General features: G+C 34.4%; 1 protein-coding gene across 5 annotated transcripts; it reads right to left on the reverse strand.

The window, feature by feature from the left end:
* Positions 1-4765: 4765 nt before the first annotated feature.
* Positions 4766-8012, reverse strand: LOC103411502 (WRKY transcription factor 71-like). 5 transcript variants are annotated; one of them, XR_003776118.2, is made up of 5 exons: positions 7036-8012; positions 6436-6576; positions 5279-5776; positions 5092-5142; positions 4766-4971 (listed from the first exon to the last, which is right to left on the reverse strand). XR_003776118.2 is itself a non-coding variant. In XM_070804849.1 (3 exons), exons 1-3 carry the CDS (start codon positions 7575-7577, stop codon positions 5350-5352), a joined length of 1110 nt encoding a protein of 369 aa, XP_070660950.1. In that variant the 5' UTR covers positions 7578-8012; the 3' UTR covers positions 5101-5349. The 5 variants fall into 5 exon arrangements, 1 of the variants encoding a protein (XP_070660950.1); XR_003776119.2 differs by having other exon boundaries at positions 4766-4985; XR_003776117.2 differs by having other exon boundaries at positions 4766-4994.
* Between the last annotated feature and the right edge of the window lie 9941 nt (positions 8013-17953).

A 17953-nucleotide genomic window follows, 5' to 3' on the forward strand; every position in this document is an offset into this window, starting at 1 on the left:
AATAAATAAATAATATGTATTTAAATAGAATATGTTTTTAAAAATTAAATAAATAATTGTTTGGTTTAATAGATAATTTTTACACTTTTGGTTTAATAGAGAATAATGCATGTATAATATGCGATAAAGAAACAAAAAAAGAATTGTACAATGAAAATGTCATCACACAAACTAAATATTGTCTAATCAATACTTGAAAAACATAAATAAATATTGTCTAATGAATAAATTTGATATTCAATTTAAAATATTTACACTTATACTTAATGGGAGTATAACATTAACTCTAAGTGTTTGTTTAATCTACCGTTTTGATGCGATACGCATTCTACGAAGCGTTGTTCAACGATCCAACCGTCAAACTTGTTTGTACACACTCCGAGATCGCATACGTAAAAAATCACAAAAAACAAACATTAAGAGATTAGGTAACAAAACAAAAGTTTTCAACGGTTATAAACGAAAAATCACAATTTAACGGTTACTTTAGCTCCAATTTTGATGATTTTTTACAGGTACACTCCACGACCCTATAAGAATGCATTGAATGAATTCGATCTTCAATTTAAAATATTTACACTAGTGGATAAATCTTATTTTATACTTAATGGAAGTATAACATTAACTCTAAGTGTTTGTTTAATCTACCGTTTTGATGCAATACGCATTCTACGAAGCGTTTTTCAATGATCCAACCGTCAAACTTATTTGTACACACTCCGAGATCGCATACGTAAAAAATCACAAAAAACAAACATGAAGAGATTAGGTAACAAAACAAAAGTTTTCAACGGTTATAAACGAAAAATCACAATTTAACGGTTACTTTAGCTCCGATTTTGATTATTTTTTACATCTACACTCCACGACCCTATAAGAATGCATTGAACGAATTCGATCTTCAATTTAAAATATTTACACTAGTGGATAAATCTTATTTTATACTTAATGGAAGTATAACATTAACTCTAAGTGTTTGTTTAATCTACCGTTTTGATGGCATTCTACGAAGCGTTTTTCAATGATCCAACCATCAAACTGGTTTGTACACACTCCGAGATCGCATACGTAAAAAATCACAAAAAAAAAACATGAAGAGATTAGGTAACAAAACAAAAGTTTTCAACGGTTATAAACGAAAAATCACAATTTAACGGTTACTTTAGCTCCGATTTTGATGATTTTTTACAGGTACACTCCTCAACCCTATAAGAATGCATTGAACGAATTCGATCTTCAATTTAAAATATTTACACTAGTGGATAAATCTTATTTTATACTTAATGGAAGTATAACATTAATTCTTAAGTGTTTGTTTAATCTACCGTTTTGATGTGATACACATTCTATGAAGCGTTTTTCAACGATCCAACCCTCAAACTTGTTTGTACACACTCCGAGATCGCATACGTAAAAAATCACAAAAAACAAACATTAAGAGATTAGGTAACAAAATAAAAGTTTTCAACGGTTATAAACGAAAAATCATAATTTAACGGTTATTTTAGCTCCGATTTTAATGATTTTTTATAGCTACATTCCTCGACCCTATAAGAATGTAATGAATGAATTTGATCTTCAATTGAAAATATTTACACTAGTGGATACCACAAAATTTTATTTTATACTTAATGGAAGTATAACATTAACTCTTAAGTGTTTATTTAAATCTACCATTTTGACGCAATACACATTCTATAAAACTTTTTTTAATGATCAACCGTCAAACTTGTTTGTAAACACTCCGAAATCACATACGTAAAAAATCACAAAAAACAAACGTTCAGAGATTAGGTAACAAAACAAAAGTTTTCGACGGTTATAAACGAAAAATCACAATTTAACGGTTATTTTAGCTCCGATTTTGATGATTTTTGCAGCTACACTCCTCGTTCCTTTAAGAATGCAATGAATGAATTCGATCTTCAATTTAAAATATTTACACTAGTGGATAAATCTTATTTTATAAATAATGGAAGCATAACATTAACTCTTAAGTGTTTGTTAAATCTATCAATTTGATAGGATATGCATTCGTCAAATATGTTCGTATATACTATGAGATAGCATGTGTAAAAAATCGCAAAAAATATAATATTTAAAACATGTGTTTATTTATTTTTAATCTATATAACATTTTAAAATAATAAAATCAGACATGATAAAGTACACCAGATGTTCATGTGTGTTTATGTGCCAGACAATGTGCATTGTGACGCATTGGAAAAAATTGTTTAAATTTCTTTGTATCTTGTTGCTTGCCTATGAGGGAGCATAATCCTTATTACAAAAATGATAGAGCTTTAGATTGTAGTCTGTTGTCATTATTCTCTCAGAAAATTTATGGCTTGTGAGAATTGGGTTCATTAGACTTTAGGGTCATGAGTGAAATTTTTTTTTAAAAATATGTATTTATTTATTTATTTTTAATCAATATAACATTTTAAAATAATAAAATTTTCATCTATGTCGGTTATAACCGCCAGAATACTAAAATAATAACCGCCATAAAATAAAATAATAAAGTAGTCAATTTCTGTAGGTTATAACCGCCACTATTAACTTAAAAACCACCAGGATATGTTAAAAATATTAAAAAAAAAGATTCAAAAATACCGCCAGTAGTTTCTTGATATCCGCCATGAATTTATGTCGGATATAACCGACATGATTTTTCTAATATCCGCCAGTAATTAAATGATGTGTCGGATATAATTTATCCGACAGGATTTTCTAATCTCCGCCACCATCATCCGCAACCTAAAGCTAATATTGTAGTAGTGACATAAGTATTTATAGAGTTTTTTGATGAATTTTAAATATTTTTTTAATTATTTTAGCCGTTGGATTTAAATTTGAGCCATTAGATCTTTTTTTTTACCGTTAGATTTGATTATATTTGATCTCAACCATTGGATTCAATGTATTTTAAAATAACATTTAAAAAAAAAAAACAAAATCTGAATCTAGACCGTTGGATCAACCAACAGTCCAAAAATGTCAGCCATCCAATGAACAAAAGAGCCGTTGGGCTCATGATGGTGGCTGTCAGCGGCCCTGACAGTGGGTCCCACCCTGTTGAGTGCTGAAGGTGTCAGCCTGCGTGGGGCGAGTTGGGTGAGTGATCGAGCCGAGATTGGGCTGGTTGGGCGAGTCCACACACACGTGGGCTAAATCTTGGGGGGAATTTGGCTTGGGTTTAGCTTTTAGCTTTTAGCCCAAAGATTTGGCTTGGATTGGGTTGGGTTTGGGGGGGGAATAAATGGGGAAATTTGGCCTTTAGCCCAGGGTTGAGTTTGGTCTAAGGAGGTGGGAGAATGGGCTAAGCCTTACAATTGACGTACCATATTAATGTGGTTCACTTTCGCCTTTAATAAAAATCTAATCTAATACATCTTACTTACAAGTAAAGATAAATAACACTAGACCGTAGTACTAAGTGGAAATCCATTTACTATCTTAAGCCTACATGATTCAACTTTTAAGACAATCAACAGGCCAACAAAATTGGGTTGGATTTATCTCCAGTGCCCAATCCAGTCTAATAAAGGTGCTACATTGGTTCGGCCCGCCATCGAATTTCATCATTTGATTTTCTCTCAGATTTAACCAGTCACACCATTATATAAATCAAAGGGCCAATTCCACAAACAACATGGATTCTTCTACCTTTGTGCATTTATCATTCAAATTACAAAATTTTACACTTAACAATCCAAACTTACTGCATTTTGATAATTTTCAATTCACGTAACAAGCACCTCATAGAATATCATGCATGCACCTTCTTCACTTAACATTCCACCCATTTCTTGCCAATTGTAGATGTTAGAAGTCTCAACAATTGGCCACGAAATTCACGTTTTTGTTTATTCTGCTTGTGATTTCACCTTTGAAAGTTTTTGGGTGTTACATATTATTTGATCACTCCACGACGACAAGGGAAGTTTGTGTGTTGGTATCTGGTAATATCAAGTGGTATGGTAGTTTCGTGTTACGCATACACTCAAATTATATAATGTTATGTACAAGCATTAACACTTAGCTGCTAACTTTATACACTATACTATACGGATTATAAGTTCAGTAAATTTCTAACACCGCATCGATCCATTTGTCACGTAATTTGTCTCCACATATACACTTAAAATTATTAAATACATCCACTATCAACTGATTTGTAGTTGCTTTAAAACAAATTTTATTATTTATACAGTAAATTGTCTCCACTAGTAAGAAGACAATGCAACTACATTTTTTATACAACAATATATATATTTACATTAAGGGATGGGGGAGTAAAATAGTATCAAACTCGCCATGCATGAGATTTGAACATAAAGAGAAATACTACTAGAAAATGCAACTACACTTGTCTATTTATTCAAGGATGTTCTCAATTTAGAAGAACCTAAACGGACATAAATTATAAAAAGAAAACAAAGGAAAAGGCTTAGTTCTCTTGCCACTTAGTATGATCTAATGGTATTCCTCCTCATTTGTAAGTAGAATATCTTAAGTTAGACTATCATGTCACTTAGTACTACAGTCTAGTGATATTCTTTTTAATGGCGAGTTCAATAACAATTTATTTTCCTATCTCTTAGTGTAAATATATCGTTGTATAAAAAATAAAAAAAGTTTGACTCCTAGGCGAGTTCAATACCAATTATTATGGTTTGCTCTAATTCACATATATATTTAGAAGCTTTTTCTTAATCAAATTAAAATATGCATATATATGTAAGCTATTTGAACGCTAACATGCACAGAAAACCTTAATCCTCTTATAAATGTAGGTCTAACCATGCTCTCCAATCAAGTTAATCAACCCCATTTCTTACAGTTAACCCCTCGTTTTCCAATGGTAGCTATACATACATATTTGCATACATGCGTATATGCACTGCAGTTAAGCCCATCTTCTCACGTACTGTTAGCCCTCTAGAGTAGCTAGACAGGTTGCCATTCCTTCAAAGAAGCACCTTCATTCACTAACAATTAGAGAAGCTTTATGGTAGATTAACTTTAAGACCACAGGAACAATATATATGCACTGCAGTACTCAGAATTATATATACTGGTACTCACTGAATGCGATTCCTTGAAAGCCATACTGTTTCTCAGCCCATCTAAGCAAATCTAAGTACAAAAGTTTATGAGAAAAAGAGACAGATCAGGGCCACAGAAAGAGTGCATACAAGAAAGTATTGCAATAATGAGATAGCTAGACCAAAAGATAAAATGCCGTACTACTTGCAGTGATATATATACGTACAGTACTGGAAATATCATAGTTTTGGTGCATACAGTTGCCCGCCAATCGACTCGAAAAGTACTCACAAATATTCATGGCTCTTTTTTGTGACTAAATGAGGGAACTAAATCTTGCAACAAACCATAGTCAGAAGCAGGTAGCTGTTGCTGCTGCTGATTATGATGATGACGATGAGGACTCATGAGGGTTGAGTATAACGTTGAACTTGGTGGATGATCATGTTGATGACTTTGCAATTGCAACTGGTTGTCCATTGGGAGAAATTGAGCTAAGAATTCATGTGAAAATCTTGCTGATCCGCTCAAAGATGCCGATGCCAAAAGTGAATTAGGTGACAGCATTCCGACAGCGTTGAGATTGAGATTTCCACGGAGTGTTGCCGGACACTGGTGGTTGTGCTGACCTTCGTATGTTGTGATCAAGGTTGATGAATCTTGAAATGATCTCTCAACACGCTTCTTTACGATGCACTTCTGTGTGGTGCATCTGTAATAACTTCTGAAAATTTAAGCAAATAACAATTAAGACTTGTGCTAGAGTTCACCATATGTATCAATTATATACATTTCTCATGTTATATAATATGATTTTGTAAGAAAGAAATGAAAAAGGAAAATTTTATGCAATGAACATATGCAAGTGGAGCGAAAATTAACCGCTAGATCAATAGCTAGCTATTAAAACAGATATTTACAAGATTATTAGGGTTTAATTTGAAGGCTAACATAATAAGTATATGGAGTAAGATGTACTAGATCAATTATAAGGAGTTTGAACTTCATAATTAGATGCACCCACTAATACTTCAGTTTAGTAATATTTCTCTCTACTAAATCAAAGGTCTCAGAATTTGACGAATTTGATACTTAATTATAGTTCAACCCAAATCTCTATCTCAGAGTCGTTATACAAAAAAAAACTTCATAAACTGAGTGCAAATTATTTAACTATAATACTAATGGCCAGTAACAGATACGAATTGCATATAAAAACCATTTCATCATCAAATAACGGCTATTGACTGGCCAAAAAGAAAATAACGGCTGTTAAAAAATTGGAGATTAGTTTACTAAATAATTATAAGTTGGAATTTTTATTTCCTGTAGGAATGTACGTTCAGGTACTGGAATTAAATTAAGAAATCAATATATATTAACCTAGGATAAGGGCTGTTCTTGACTGCCTTCTGTCCGTACTTCCTCCATCTGTATCCATCTTCAAGGTGATCCACTTCACTCTTAGTCAGAAACGCATACCGTGGTTCCCTCTTCCGTTTCTCTTTCTTTTTTGCTTTGCTCCTGAATCATACAGTTTCAGAAACTTCAGTCAACATTTAGCACTACCTAATAAAAGAAATAAAAGAACTAAAAGAACAAATAAACAACCTAAACCCTGCCAGTTTCCAACAATGATCCAAGAAAATTAGATATATAGATTTTCTTGAAACTTGTTTGTACCCAAAAGTGACATATATTGTATACATGTATATATCTGTGTGTGATTAGGGTTCTAGATACAGATCCCATTTTTGCTTTTAGGGCTTAGGATTAATCAGGAAAGTAATGAAAGCGAATAATTAAATAAATATCTCTTCAATTAAAGATACAAGGGAGAAAATGCACTAAAAAGTTTGGCTTTGAAAGTCTACCTTCAGAAAAAATACAGTCACGCTAGGGAGCCTATTTATCCATATCTACCTTAAAGCTTCTAATTAACCTTTACCATGAATCTTGCAACAAGGAACCAAACAAACCTACCCTTTCTTTGACTTGTCTTCATCATCTCCATCCGACCGTAATTTCGGCTGTTTATCTTTCTTGCTCTTATGATCTGAATCTTCATCTAAAACTTGATGATCAACAGCAACAGCAACAGCACCAGCACCAGCAGCTTCATTAGGGGAAGAAGATATTGAGGAATAATTTGGTGTGGAAGGGTTTTCAGTGGTACTATTAGTCCCCACTGAGTGATCTCCTACACCTGTTGCCGCAGCCCGCTGTTTGTTTGAGTTGTTGTCATGATCTAACGGCGGAGAAATGACTTCCGATGAGGAACACGACATGTCGAAGGCTTTCGAGAGGGTGTTGTAGTCCAATGATCCGTGTAGGCAGTCGGTAAAGCTCATGAACGAATTAGGATGATCAGATCCAAACCCATTTAGGGTTTGGGGGTCATGTGGGGGATTTTGGTATATGGAGGAAGTACCATAGTTGAAGAATGGAAAACTTGACTTGTTGATCTCATGGTGGTTGTAGTCGAAAGGGTCGTACTGGTAAGGATTTTTCTTCTCATTTGACATGGTAGAAGAAGATGAGGGAGATGAAGAAGACGAAACTTTGAGAGATGTGAGAGAGATGGGGATGAGATTCTTGCTCTGTTCGTTTTACAGGAAATGAGCTCTAGGTTTGATTTTTATCTTTGCCTTTTTTTAATAGGAGGGAGTGAGGGAGAGAGAGTGAGAGAGAGAAGAGTTGATCTGATGGGATGCTAGCTAGCTCGCTACTTTTGGCTACTTTGCACACTTGGCAGTTTCAATTTGATAAAAAAAAAAAATTGCTAATAGGCAATAGGTTTTTTTCTTTATTTTCTTATAAATTTCCTTCCAATTAAATATTATCAAAATATTATTTTTTGTGTTTGAAATATGAAAAAAGTATATCAGATAAAAGAAGTACCAAGAAGAGTAGTGGAAGAGTGGAAAAAAAAAATTAAGGATGGATGAATGAAAAAAAAAAATTTAATGAAAACAACTTTAAATAATTTTTTTGTTTTTTGTTTTTAGCTTCATTCTATGTTTGTGTTTTTTTCTACACTTCTACGTCTCTCGTCATCCTCCATCTACTCTTCTTCAACCGTCTTTTTTTTTTTTATATTTTCCTTCTATCAATAACCCAAAAGGTATAAAATAAAATTAAAATTAAAAAACTAAAAAGCAAAATAATTCTAACATGAACCCAAAGCACTCCAAAACACTCACTATCCATTAACGTGAGTATTAGCCCTACGTCTCAGGAATGTGAATATGTCGCGTGATGCTCGGTCATAAATTAGAATGCAACGGCTTTTACAACGTGACATTTTTATGACCTTCCGATTCAAATGGTAACTCTCATTGTATGTGTATTATCTAGGGTTAGGTCTGGGACCACAAAGGGGGTGTGGTGTGGTGTGGTGGTCAAGATGTACAAGCTTACACGTGTTAGGGGTTGGGCACCGTCATTTGACCTTATGTGGCACGTGGGAGTGACATTCTGTTCCTTTCCCACGCCTATGTCTTGCTGATTGGCCCCTCACGTCATCTCAGTTGCGGAAACCCCCGAATTTTGTGGTTGCCATTTCTCCTGTTTCCTGAAAGTCGGTCAAACCCATCCCCATCAAGATTAAAAGGTTGGTCAAATACCAACTTCATATGATAATTATACATATTGACAAACAAATTTGTTTGTTTTAATCTCAAAATATAACCAAAATTATTAATCTATATATGCAATAGTGATTGCATAATCTCGCATTGTCTCTCTAAAAGGTGTAGGGCTCGTTTGGAAATACTATAAAATGACTGAATGTTTTTTTAGTGAAAGTGTTTTTGGACTTTAAAAAAAAAAACAAATGAATCATGAAAAAACACACTTGAAATGCTTGTTGAAAGAAACATACAATTAGTACTTCTTTTGAAAAGCACATCAAGTATTTTTGAAACCCAAAAATATTTTTTCTAAAAACGTTTTCAGTCATTTAAATGTATTTCCAAACGACTCCAGAAGTAAAAAAGTACTTATCTCAATTTCAGGCCTTAAACTCATTTGTACAAATAAGAAAAGATACTTTATAATTAAGTGATATTTATCTTCACTTATAAAGAGTGTTAAATTAAAATTTTGTGAATGACGATTTTGATACCAACGTTCAAAATATCGTTGTATACAAAATATATTTGTGTTGTTCAAAAAAAAAATATATATATATATATTTGTTCAATAGCATGTACGAGGATTCGACAAAAAAAAAGCAAATATGAGGACATATTAAGTAATAGTTTTTTTATTTAAAAAGAAAATAAAACAGACCTCACACACACACACACACACACATACATTGAAAGGATATTCCCGAGATTTTGCATTCAGTAAAAATAATGAACATGGGGTAAAGTAATGTGTAAGAGTCTCGGTTCAGAATTCGTAACTCTTCAATGTAACAAAAACAAATAATGAAGACAATAATTGGAGGCAACCATCCAATTGAACCCAGTTACTACCTGCTAGATAGATTGAAACATCACGCATATTAGGAGCATTGAAGCATAATTGATCGTGCAGTATGCTGCATGCAACTCTTATTATCCATGAAGCTGTATATGATTTCATATATTAATTAGTCCAATGATTATAAATCGGAGAAAGTTGTTAGTTCTTCAATATTGACAGAAGTTTCCCTCTTGTGTCGGATTTGATTGGTTTAGGTGGGTGCATTATTTTGCAGGCATGCATGACATGCACGAACATACTTTATAAGCTAGTGAGCTGCGAGCAATTATCACTTATTAATTTAGTATGACAGGATTTACATGGTCAACGATCCCATTCTCTAAATAATAAATAAAATTAACGAAAAGTCTAAAAAAAACTTTAGTCTTAATGAAAAATGACAAATAAAAGTGTAGTGAATAGTATCAGGGAAAGGTAAAAAATGTGGATTTTCGTTAAAAGTGAACAATACCGAGAGTGTTTCATTAAAACTCCTTAAATAATAATATAATATTTTTTTAGACAACAAATTTATTATATTAGGGAGCCAACGGGGTTTGAACCCGTTGCAAGGCAACACTCCTCTCTATGACTGTGGTAGAGATCCTCTTGCAACAATATAACATTTTAGAATAACTAATATATAGTAAAACCTATTTAAAGTATTACTCTGTAATGGAATAACCTCTTTGAAGTCATATAAATTTTGGTTTCAACTTGGGACTAGTAGTGTATTTTTTAGAATATATTCTATATCGTAATAAATTATAATTTTCCCGATCTCATTTTAAGGAAACACATATCCACATAGTTATAATTCTCAATGAGTACAAAAATATGCAAGAAATAAAATACTTGGTTAAGGACACCAATAGCAAATGAATACAAGAAGACATCAAAAACAGTAGGCTCAAAAATAAAAACAGCGGATAAAACCTTAATCCCTATCAAATAGAAACAGCCCAACACCACATGTCTCTGACCAACAACCACCGGAATAGCCGCCGTGAAGGAACCAAATTCAAAATGGATCCGCAAATGCCAAGGCACAGACAAATCAACCCATAAATGGCAAGCGTACCCTAAGAAAAGCAAATCTTAAAAATAATAGTTTGGTACATAGTGTTTTGTGTGTATATAACAAACTAATAAATATTTGTAAGTCCCATATATGTTTCCAAAACGACCTTCCACTAATCAGAATGGCTATATTGACCAAAAACATGGCTACAACTATTTTGTTTAACGAGATGCTATTAGTTAAACTGTGTGAAACCACAATGACCCATAAATAATGAAATCAAATAATATAATTCCAAAGACCAATAATAGTTTGGTACATAGTGTTTTGCTCCGAATCTGTACAACAATATGTCGTGACCAATTGATATGACTGATGTAGAAATTAATCTTTGGCATCAAAGAAATCATGATTAGATGGATCCATCAGTTTTGTGAGCAACCAGAAATCATATGTGTATATATCGTACATATAACTCTTTCACTCAATTGAATTTACAGTTGACTTGAAGAATTGAAGAAGCTATCATTCTGTAATTGATCATAGTTAAGGCTGAGTAATTTGAGTTTAGCTAGAAGAAGAGCAGCACCTTAAAATGCATAGATATTTGCTCGAATCGATTTCCAATAGGAAAAAGTGGGAGTAATAATTAAGCAGGGATATATATCATATGAAAAGTATCATCATAAGCTTTGACATGGTTGGAATATTTTTTGTGGTGCGGCTTTTGATAGGGGAAGGCATCACTCTAAAAAGAAATAATTATTAAGCCCAACTATATTGAATAAGTAGCTTGAGTTTGTTGACAATTTAGTATTCTTTTGCAAATGGTAAAAGGAGTATGCTATCTGTATCTGACAAGTGACATTGCCATTGGCATGGAGTGTTGGTCAATGAAGAGCAGGTTATTTGTTAGGTCTTGGCAGTAATCCTACACAAAATAGACATAAAGTATATATAGGATGTTGACATGTATTTTCTTTAGAATAAAAAAGCTCAGATTTGGCTGATCTGGGGGTAAAGTATTCAGCACCAGATCTTGCATTAATCTGATTAGTGTTATATAATCAAAGAATTTTACTATTGGAGTAAAGAAACAAGTAATCATGCATGCATGACATGTAGGTTTAAAGAATATGAGCAATTAAATGGTACAAATTAATATGGGAGGTCTTTTGCCCTAAATTTCTTCTGGGATTATTGAACACTTTGAACATGCCAAACAAATTAGCTGCGCAAGTGTTCAGACCTTCGTACTCTTGGTTTAAACTATACAAATAGCTAATCTAGACTTGGGAAAGATCTCCCCTGCAAGTTGAAACTTGGTCACATGATAGAGCGTTGCAAGCAAAAGGAAATATATATTTTCAGTGACAAAAACAAAAACAAAAAAAATTCCCCTCGATGGACTTGTTCATGGCACATTATAAATTAGATAGAATTTATCGTGTTTTATTTTCTTAATGTGATCAGCTTCACAATATTGTAATCAAAATATATGGAAGATACGAAGAACATATATGATGTGCTGTAAATTAGCTAGCGTGTTTGACTGTGGATCATATAAGTGTTAAGCTCACCGTTTTTAAGTTCAAGTTAGGCAAATGAATTTGTCTAGTACATATCCTTTTTTTATCAAACTAAATACAAGATCACTAATCCTAGCTAGGAAGGCAAATTCATCCAATGTACTATTAATGTTCAAAACAAAAACAATTTTATTAAATCACCTTTAGTTTCTAGGGTTTTCGGTTAATTTGTGCGTGGGTGTGTGTCACCCTTCAAATTCATGCGGTAGCAAAAACTAGGGTTTTGTCAAACTTTATAAGTGAAAGGAGGGTTCTTCCTATAAATTAAGTCAGAAGCATTCTTGACTGCATCCAACCACTAAGGGCGTTTAGATTGTAAAGGAATCTATTCAACCTTAAGCTTTTTCACTAAATAATTTCATTAAAAAAAACTTATTTCCCTGTATTGTTCAAGCTAACAGCTGCTCCACCAATGGATTAGATATTATTTTGAACAGAGGAAATGAAAAGGGAAAGACGTGGACATTTTCATGTTAACAAGTATTGACCTATGAAATTGGCACTAGTCAGAATCGTCTATGATAATGTATAATAATAGACACTATAGTACCCAGTGGCGAAGCCATATGGAAGCAAGAAGGTGCAGTTGGATCTTCGGTCATTGGAAATTGACCCTAAGAGCGAGAATATGCCCCTCCGATTCCCCTGGACTTGCACGGAACTATTCCTTTTTCTACTTTTTCTACCCCCACAACACCATGGTCTTCTTTTCTCCCTTCTCATAGATTCTTGTGACTTAGGGTTTATAGTTTAGGGTTTAGGGTTTAGGGTTTTTAGGGTTTAGGTGGTTGTGACCCCCATTTGTTGAGATCTCTCCTAGTCTTCAAGAACACCATCAAACACAGTGAGCTTATCAAAACCTACCATCTCCAATTTCCAATTTTTCTCTTTTCTCTCCAAATATTAACACACCCCAACCTCGATATCCCTATATACCAGGGTAAGCACGTGCTGACCGACACCCGAGGATGACGAAGCCATTTTAAACATGCATACAAATAAAATATATGCAATTAGAACGATTATACCAAAGCAGGAACGTGCTCAGAGCATACAACTAACTAAGAATAATATGAAAGAATATACTAAGAAAAGATACGAACATGGAAATGATACCTATAATGAGAAGACTCGAGGATAACTAAGCCAAAACGCCCTGACGCCGAGATCATGTGCCTCGATCCTAACTCCTGAAGGGGCGCAAAACTATAAAAGATGAGTGGACCATAATTTATAATAATAATAATAATAATAGTACGAAAACCAATTTATTTTAGAGCATACTAACCCCCTGTTTTGAAAACATATATATAATACTACATATAGGTTTTATGAAAACCCCTAGCATGCCGTGAAAAAAATGTGTGAAACATCGTAAATTGTATCCGTGTTGTACTCAACTGGTGTATCATAGTTGCCCGAGGGCAGTACCTGTCCATCACCCGAAGGTGAAGCTGAATAACCTGTCCATCACCCAAAGGTGAAGCTGTATAAAATAACATACATCCACACCGACACTAGCCGTGGCTAGTGAAGCTGTTTGACATTGCTTTCGACATTGAAGTTGGGGTATATAATATATCATATCTCACTCCTTTATCATCTGTGTCCTATGGCCATAGACATCTATACATGTGGTGTACGGATGTGCCATATGATAACCCACTAGGTAAGTACCCAAAAACATATCTCAAAACTCGTATCAAATCTAGAGATCACTAGCTCAAAGTCCCATCTCATAAATCCAAGATATATCACAATCATAAAACCATAAAATAAATCATACTTGAAAGCCATATAAAATCATATACTCAAATCCCATAATTCATAACCTTTAGTAAAAATGTAATCTCGATAAATAAGGAATATTTCGTAAATCATAATTATTCTGTAAAAGCAATTTAAATAATCATAAGTATGAAAATTCGTAAAACATATTATAAATCATGCTCCAATCATAAAATATGCAATGCATGCTAGGCTAATATTTTATAAAAATATATAAGTTAAGAAGGGGTCCACTCATTGATTTTATTGCCCGAGAACCGCTCGAACTAGCAAGGATGACGTCGCTTCCCGCCAACGCGCCTAAACACAATTAGGGACCATTTAGTAAAACTATACTAAAACGTTAGAATTTGGAAAAACGGACAGCAGATTTGGATTCGGCACATCAGAAAACTTAAGGAGGGACCTTGGGTTTTTCCCGCACGTGGCGATCGACCGCCCTGACTCACAGGAAAATAGAACAACTCCAAAAATTCTCAAATTTTACAGGAATGAAGATCTCGATGAGTGGAGCAAATTTCATACATGCGACTAAGGCCAATTTGGCTGGGAAAAGCTCAAATTCGTCTCGAACCCACCAGAAACCCTAAAAATGGTGAGATTCGATTTGCCGTCAGTGGTGCTCCGCCGCCCCTAAGGTTGTTTGGACCTTATTTCTGGGCTCAAAGGGAGTCGAATGGTGGAGGAGATTAATGTGGTTGTCTTCAGAAAAAGGCGGATTGTCGTCGAGGGGCACACAGTTGCCGTCGTAACTCGCTAGAACACGGGGCCAAATTCCATCGTTTCGTGGGTGGACAGCGAAGAAAATGAGTCATGATGATGGATGCACGTGATGGGGTGTCCTAATTCGCTGGAGAAGTGGTGCAAAACCGTCAGAAAATCACACGGGGATGCCAGGTCCTAACAGGGTCACGAAGGGGTGTCGGGGCATAAAAAGGGGGTCCAGTTTGCTGGGTCTCTCCCCCTCCTTTCCCCTCCTTTCTCTCCTCTCTGATTGGTCACTCTCTTCACCTCATCCTTCTGATTGGTTCACACCCTCCTTATCTCTCATTTCCTTTCCATCATAGCTATACACGTGGCTTCCCCGATTTTGCTCCAATAATTTGGAGCCTAAAATGATCAATTGACCATTTTGTCATCAATTTCGTTCGTTAATAAATCATTCATTATAACTAAAAATTGCATTCCGTTTATGCCCACGCGTTCGTAGTGACGAATACTATGAGAATACGCCAAAAAAAGGATCTTACATGACACAACAAAGCGGTCAACAAAAGTCAACGTATTTGCCTAGAAGGGCATTTTCATAAATTCATGTTTTGAAATTATAAAAAATATAATTTTTGGGGACTGGGTCATTACGATCTTCCCCCTTTAAGAAAATTTTATCCCCGAAATTTAAAATAACTTGTTATAAGTAAGATACTCGAAAATAGAGAGAAAATATGTTATAAATATATATACAAAGAAGAAATCAAGTTAGAGCGCTGCATAAAAGAGAATGTCATTCCATCGCGATTGGATTGCAATTATTCCTCTTACATGCCTTCAAGCTTATACCTTCTTCCTTCCTCGATAATATAGTAGTATAATACCCGTATAAACCGTAAGGTTGAAAACACCAATTATTACGTAATAACATAAGGTCAAAAATATACATATAATAAAATATCAAAAATAGATATATATAAAAACGTACGATTCAAATACTTGTGTTCAGTTTAAAACCAAGGGTGGAAATAACGTACCCAAAATTTGTAATGGCAAAAATACCCATATAAATAAAATAATGTAGTAGAAAACTATTTGCATGAAAAATCAAAACCCAAAATGAAAATGGACCTTGCCAAGCATTCGTCGTGTCATGAGCTTCGAGAATGAGCATGTATGTCATGAGTCAAGTCTGAACCATAGCTAACTAGTAAGTGTTGCCGTAGACGAGCCGTCTTATCCACTTGCTTATCGAACCCAACAAATAAGCCATGGATATTAATAGGGGTGGTATTGGTACGATTACCGTACCAAAACCCATGTACCAATTACTATACCAAACTTTTGGTATGACAAAATCTATTACCATTACCGTACCAAATTTTTGGTATACTGAATTTCAGCATGCCAAATAGTTCGGTTGGTATGGTATGGTAATGCTAATTACCACTTTGTTTTGGGCCATTCTTTTGGGCCAAAATTTGATTTTTTTTTTCCAACCCAATTCAAGGCCCAAACGTTTGGCCACTCTCTTTGGGTTTCTAAAACTTTTTTGTTTAATTCTGAGAATTTTATAGAGATTCATTTAAGAAACAAGAAGTAAATAGATGGAAGAATTGCTGAAAAAACTCAATATCCCTAAAAAAATAGTACAAAGATTCCTAAATTACATCTCTACATTCTTTAAAATTGTACAAAAATTAACTTGATAAACGAAGCCAGGGAGAGAGACATCTCAATTTGATGAAGGAGAAGATGAGATGGACTCTGGAGAGAGAGTCGCCGGAACTGGAGCAACATAGATGAAGTCGGTGGCTAGATGAGTGAAAAGATGAAGAGTCGCAGCGAAGGAAGGCTTAGGTTTTTTCTATTGGGAAAGTAGATGTTAGAGGGTGAGATGATTGGATAAATGATTAGGAAAAAAAATATAAAGTGCATGTATAATGATAATAATACCTAATTATATATAAATGAATAAATAAATGATATAATATTAATAGTAGTGGTACGATACGATACACCACTGATAATGGTTTTGAATACCATTACTGTACCAAAAATGTATGGTACAGTTTGTACTGTACCATCACCAATGGTACAAATTTTTTGGCACAACTTTGGTATGGTACGGTTGGTATGGTAATTTGGCAAAAGTTCCACCCTTAGATATTACAGTCTGCAGCCTGTAACATCGATAACCCTTTGTTGTCTCGGTAAGCGAGTGAGAATTCCCGAGGATGCCAAAATACCATTTTGCACCTTACATGAAAATATGCCTAGCTCGTCCAATTCACGCCTCGAACACATTGTCGTACTCTCCCCGAGCTCACCCGTCCAACTGCTAGAAGTGCTTCGATGTCCACGTTCCCACAACAATAAGATCCTAGAGTGAAGTAGCAGAAAGATGTGTAGAGACGAACACATATCGTAAAGCATTTCTTTCATGACCATCCACTAGGGTCGCGCTCCAAATCGAGGGGTACAAAATCTAAAAGTTTGAATTAGAGAAACCATATCTTTGACGACATCTATCGAATGACAATTGTAGTCTCGAGCCACACATGGAAGTTTACACCATAATCGTCAACCTCATAACCTACATTTCTACATTCACCAAATCCATGCTGTACGACTGCTCAATCCTCAAGACCACTTGAAACTCTTCTTGGAAAATCTGGTAAACTCGCGAGAAGATTATGCTCCCATTGTGCTAGCATCGATATGAAACTGGGCGCACAAATCTACCGAATCGATCGATCATGACTTCCTCGCTGATTGAGCGAGAAATCATGTCAATAAGCTAAAAGAACACTCAAGAAATTAAGAGTCAAAACAAGTTCATCAAATCTATAGTACAAGATCTCTGGATTGAATATACTATTTTGAAGCTTGTATGCGTGTAAGCATATAACTTAATCATGTGATAGAAATTTGAAATGATCGAACGCTAACTCTTCTTGAACAATACTCTAATGGAAACTTACAAATGGAGACATAGATTTTTCCTCGATCCCAAAATTCACAATGATTTGTTACAACGGTAGCTCTAGGAATATTAAATCCCCAATAGTGAAGATTCGCCCAACAGGGTACTGATTGTGTAATTAAAGGACTGACTAACTCAACTAAAAACTTCAACGTCTAAGTGGTTCTCCTGTATAGTCTGTCCACTTCAAAAATGATACGAAGAACAGTAGTAACCCAAAATTAACTAAGATTTGTTTTAGTACCAGGAGGTGAAATTGAAATTAGGGACAAAGCTAAAATGAACCAAGATTTCAAAGAATCTGGAAGATTCAAAAATGAGGAATTCAACTAA

The sequence above is a fragment of the Malus domestica genome, chromosome 09 (assembly GCF_042453785.1).
Source record: "Malus domestica chromosome 09, GDT2T_hap1".
In the NCBI taxonomy this organism is placed as follows: domain Eukaryota; kingdom Viridiplantae; phylum Streptophyta; class Magnoliopsida; order Rosales; family Rosaceae; genus Malus; species Malus domestica.

Coding starts and splice junctions, on each gene's coding strand:
- LOC103411502 (XM_070804849.1), bottom strand. CDS start 7,577: ATGTCAAATGAGAAGAAAAATCCTTACCAGTACGACCCTTTCGACTAC. Junction 6,577..7,035: donor GAAGACAAGTCAAAGAAAGG/GTAGGTTTGTTT, acceptor TGTATGATTCAG/GAGCAAAGCAAAAAAGAAAG. Junction 5,777..6,435: donor AAGAACAGCCCTTATCCTAG/GTTAATATATAT, acceptor TTAAATTTTCAG/AAGTTATTACAGATGCACCA.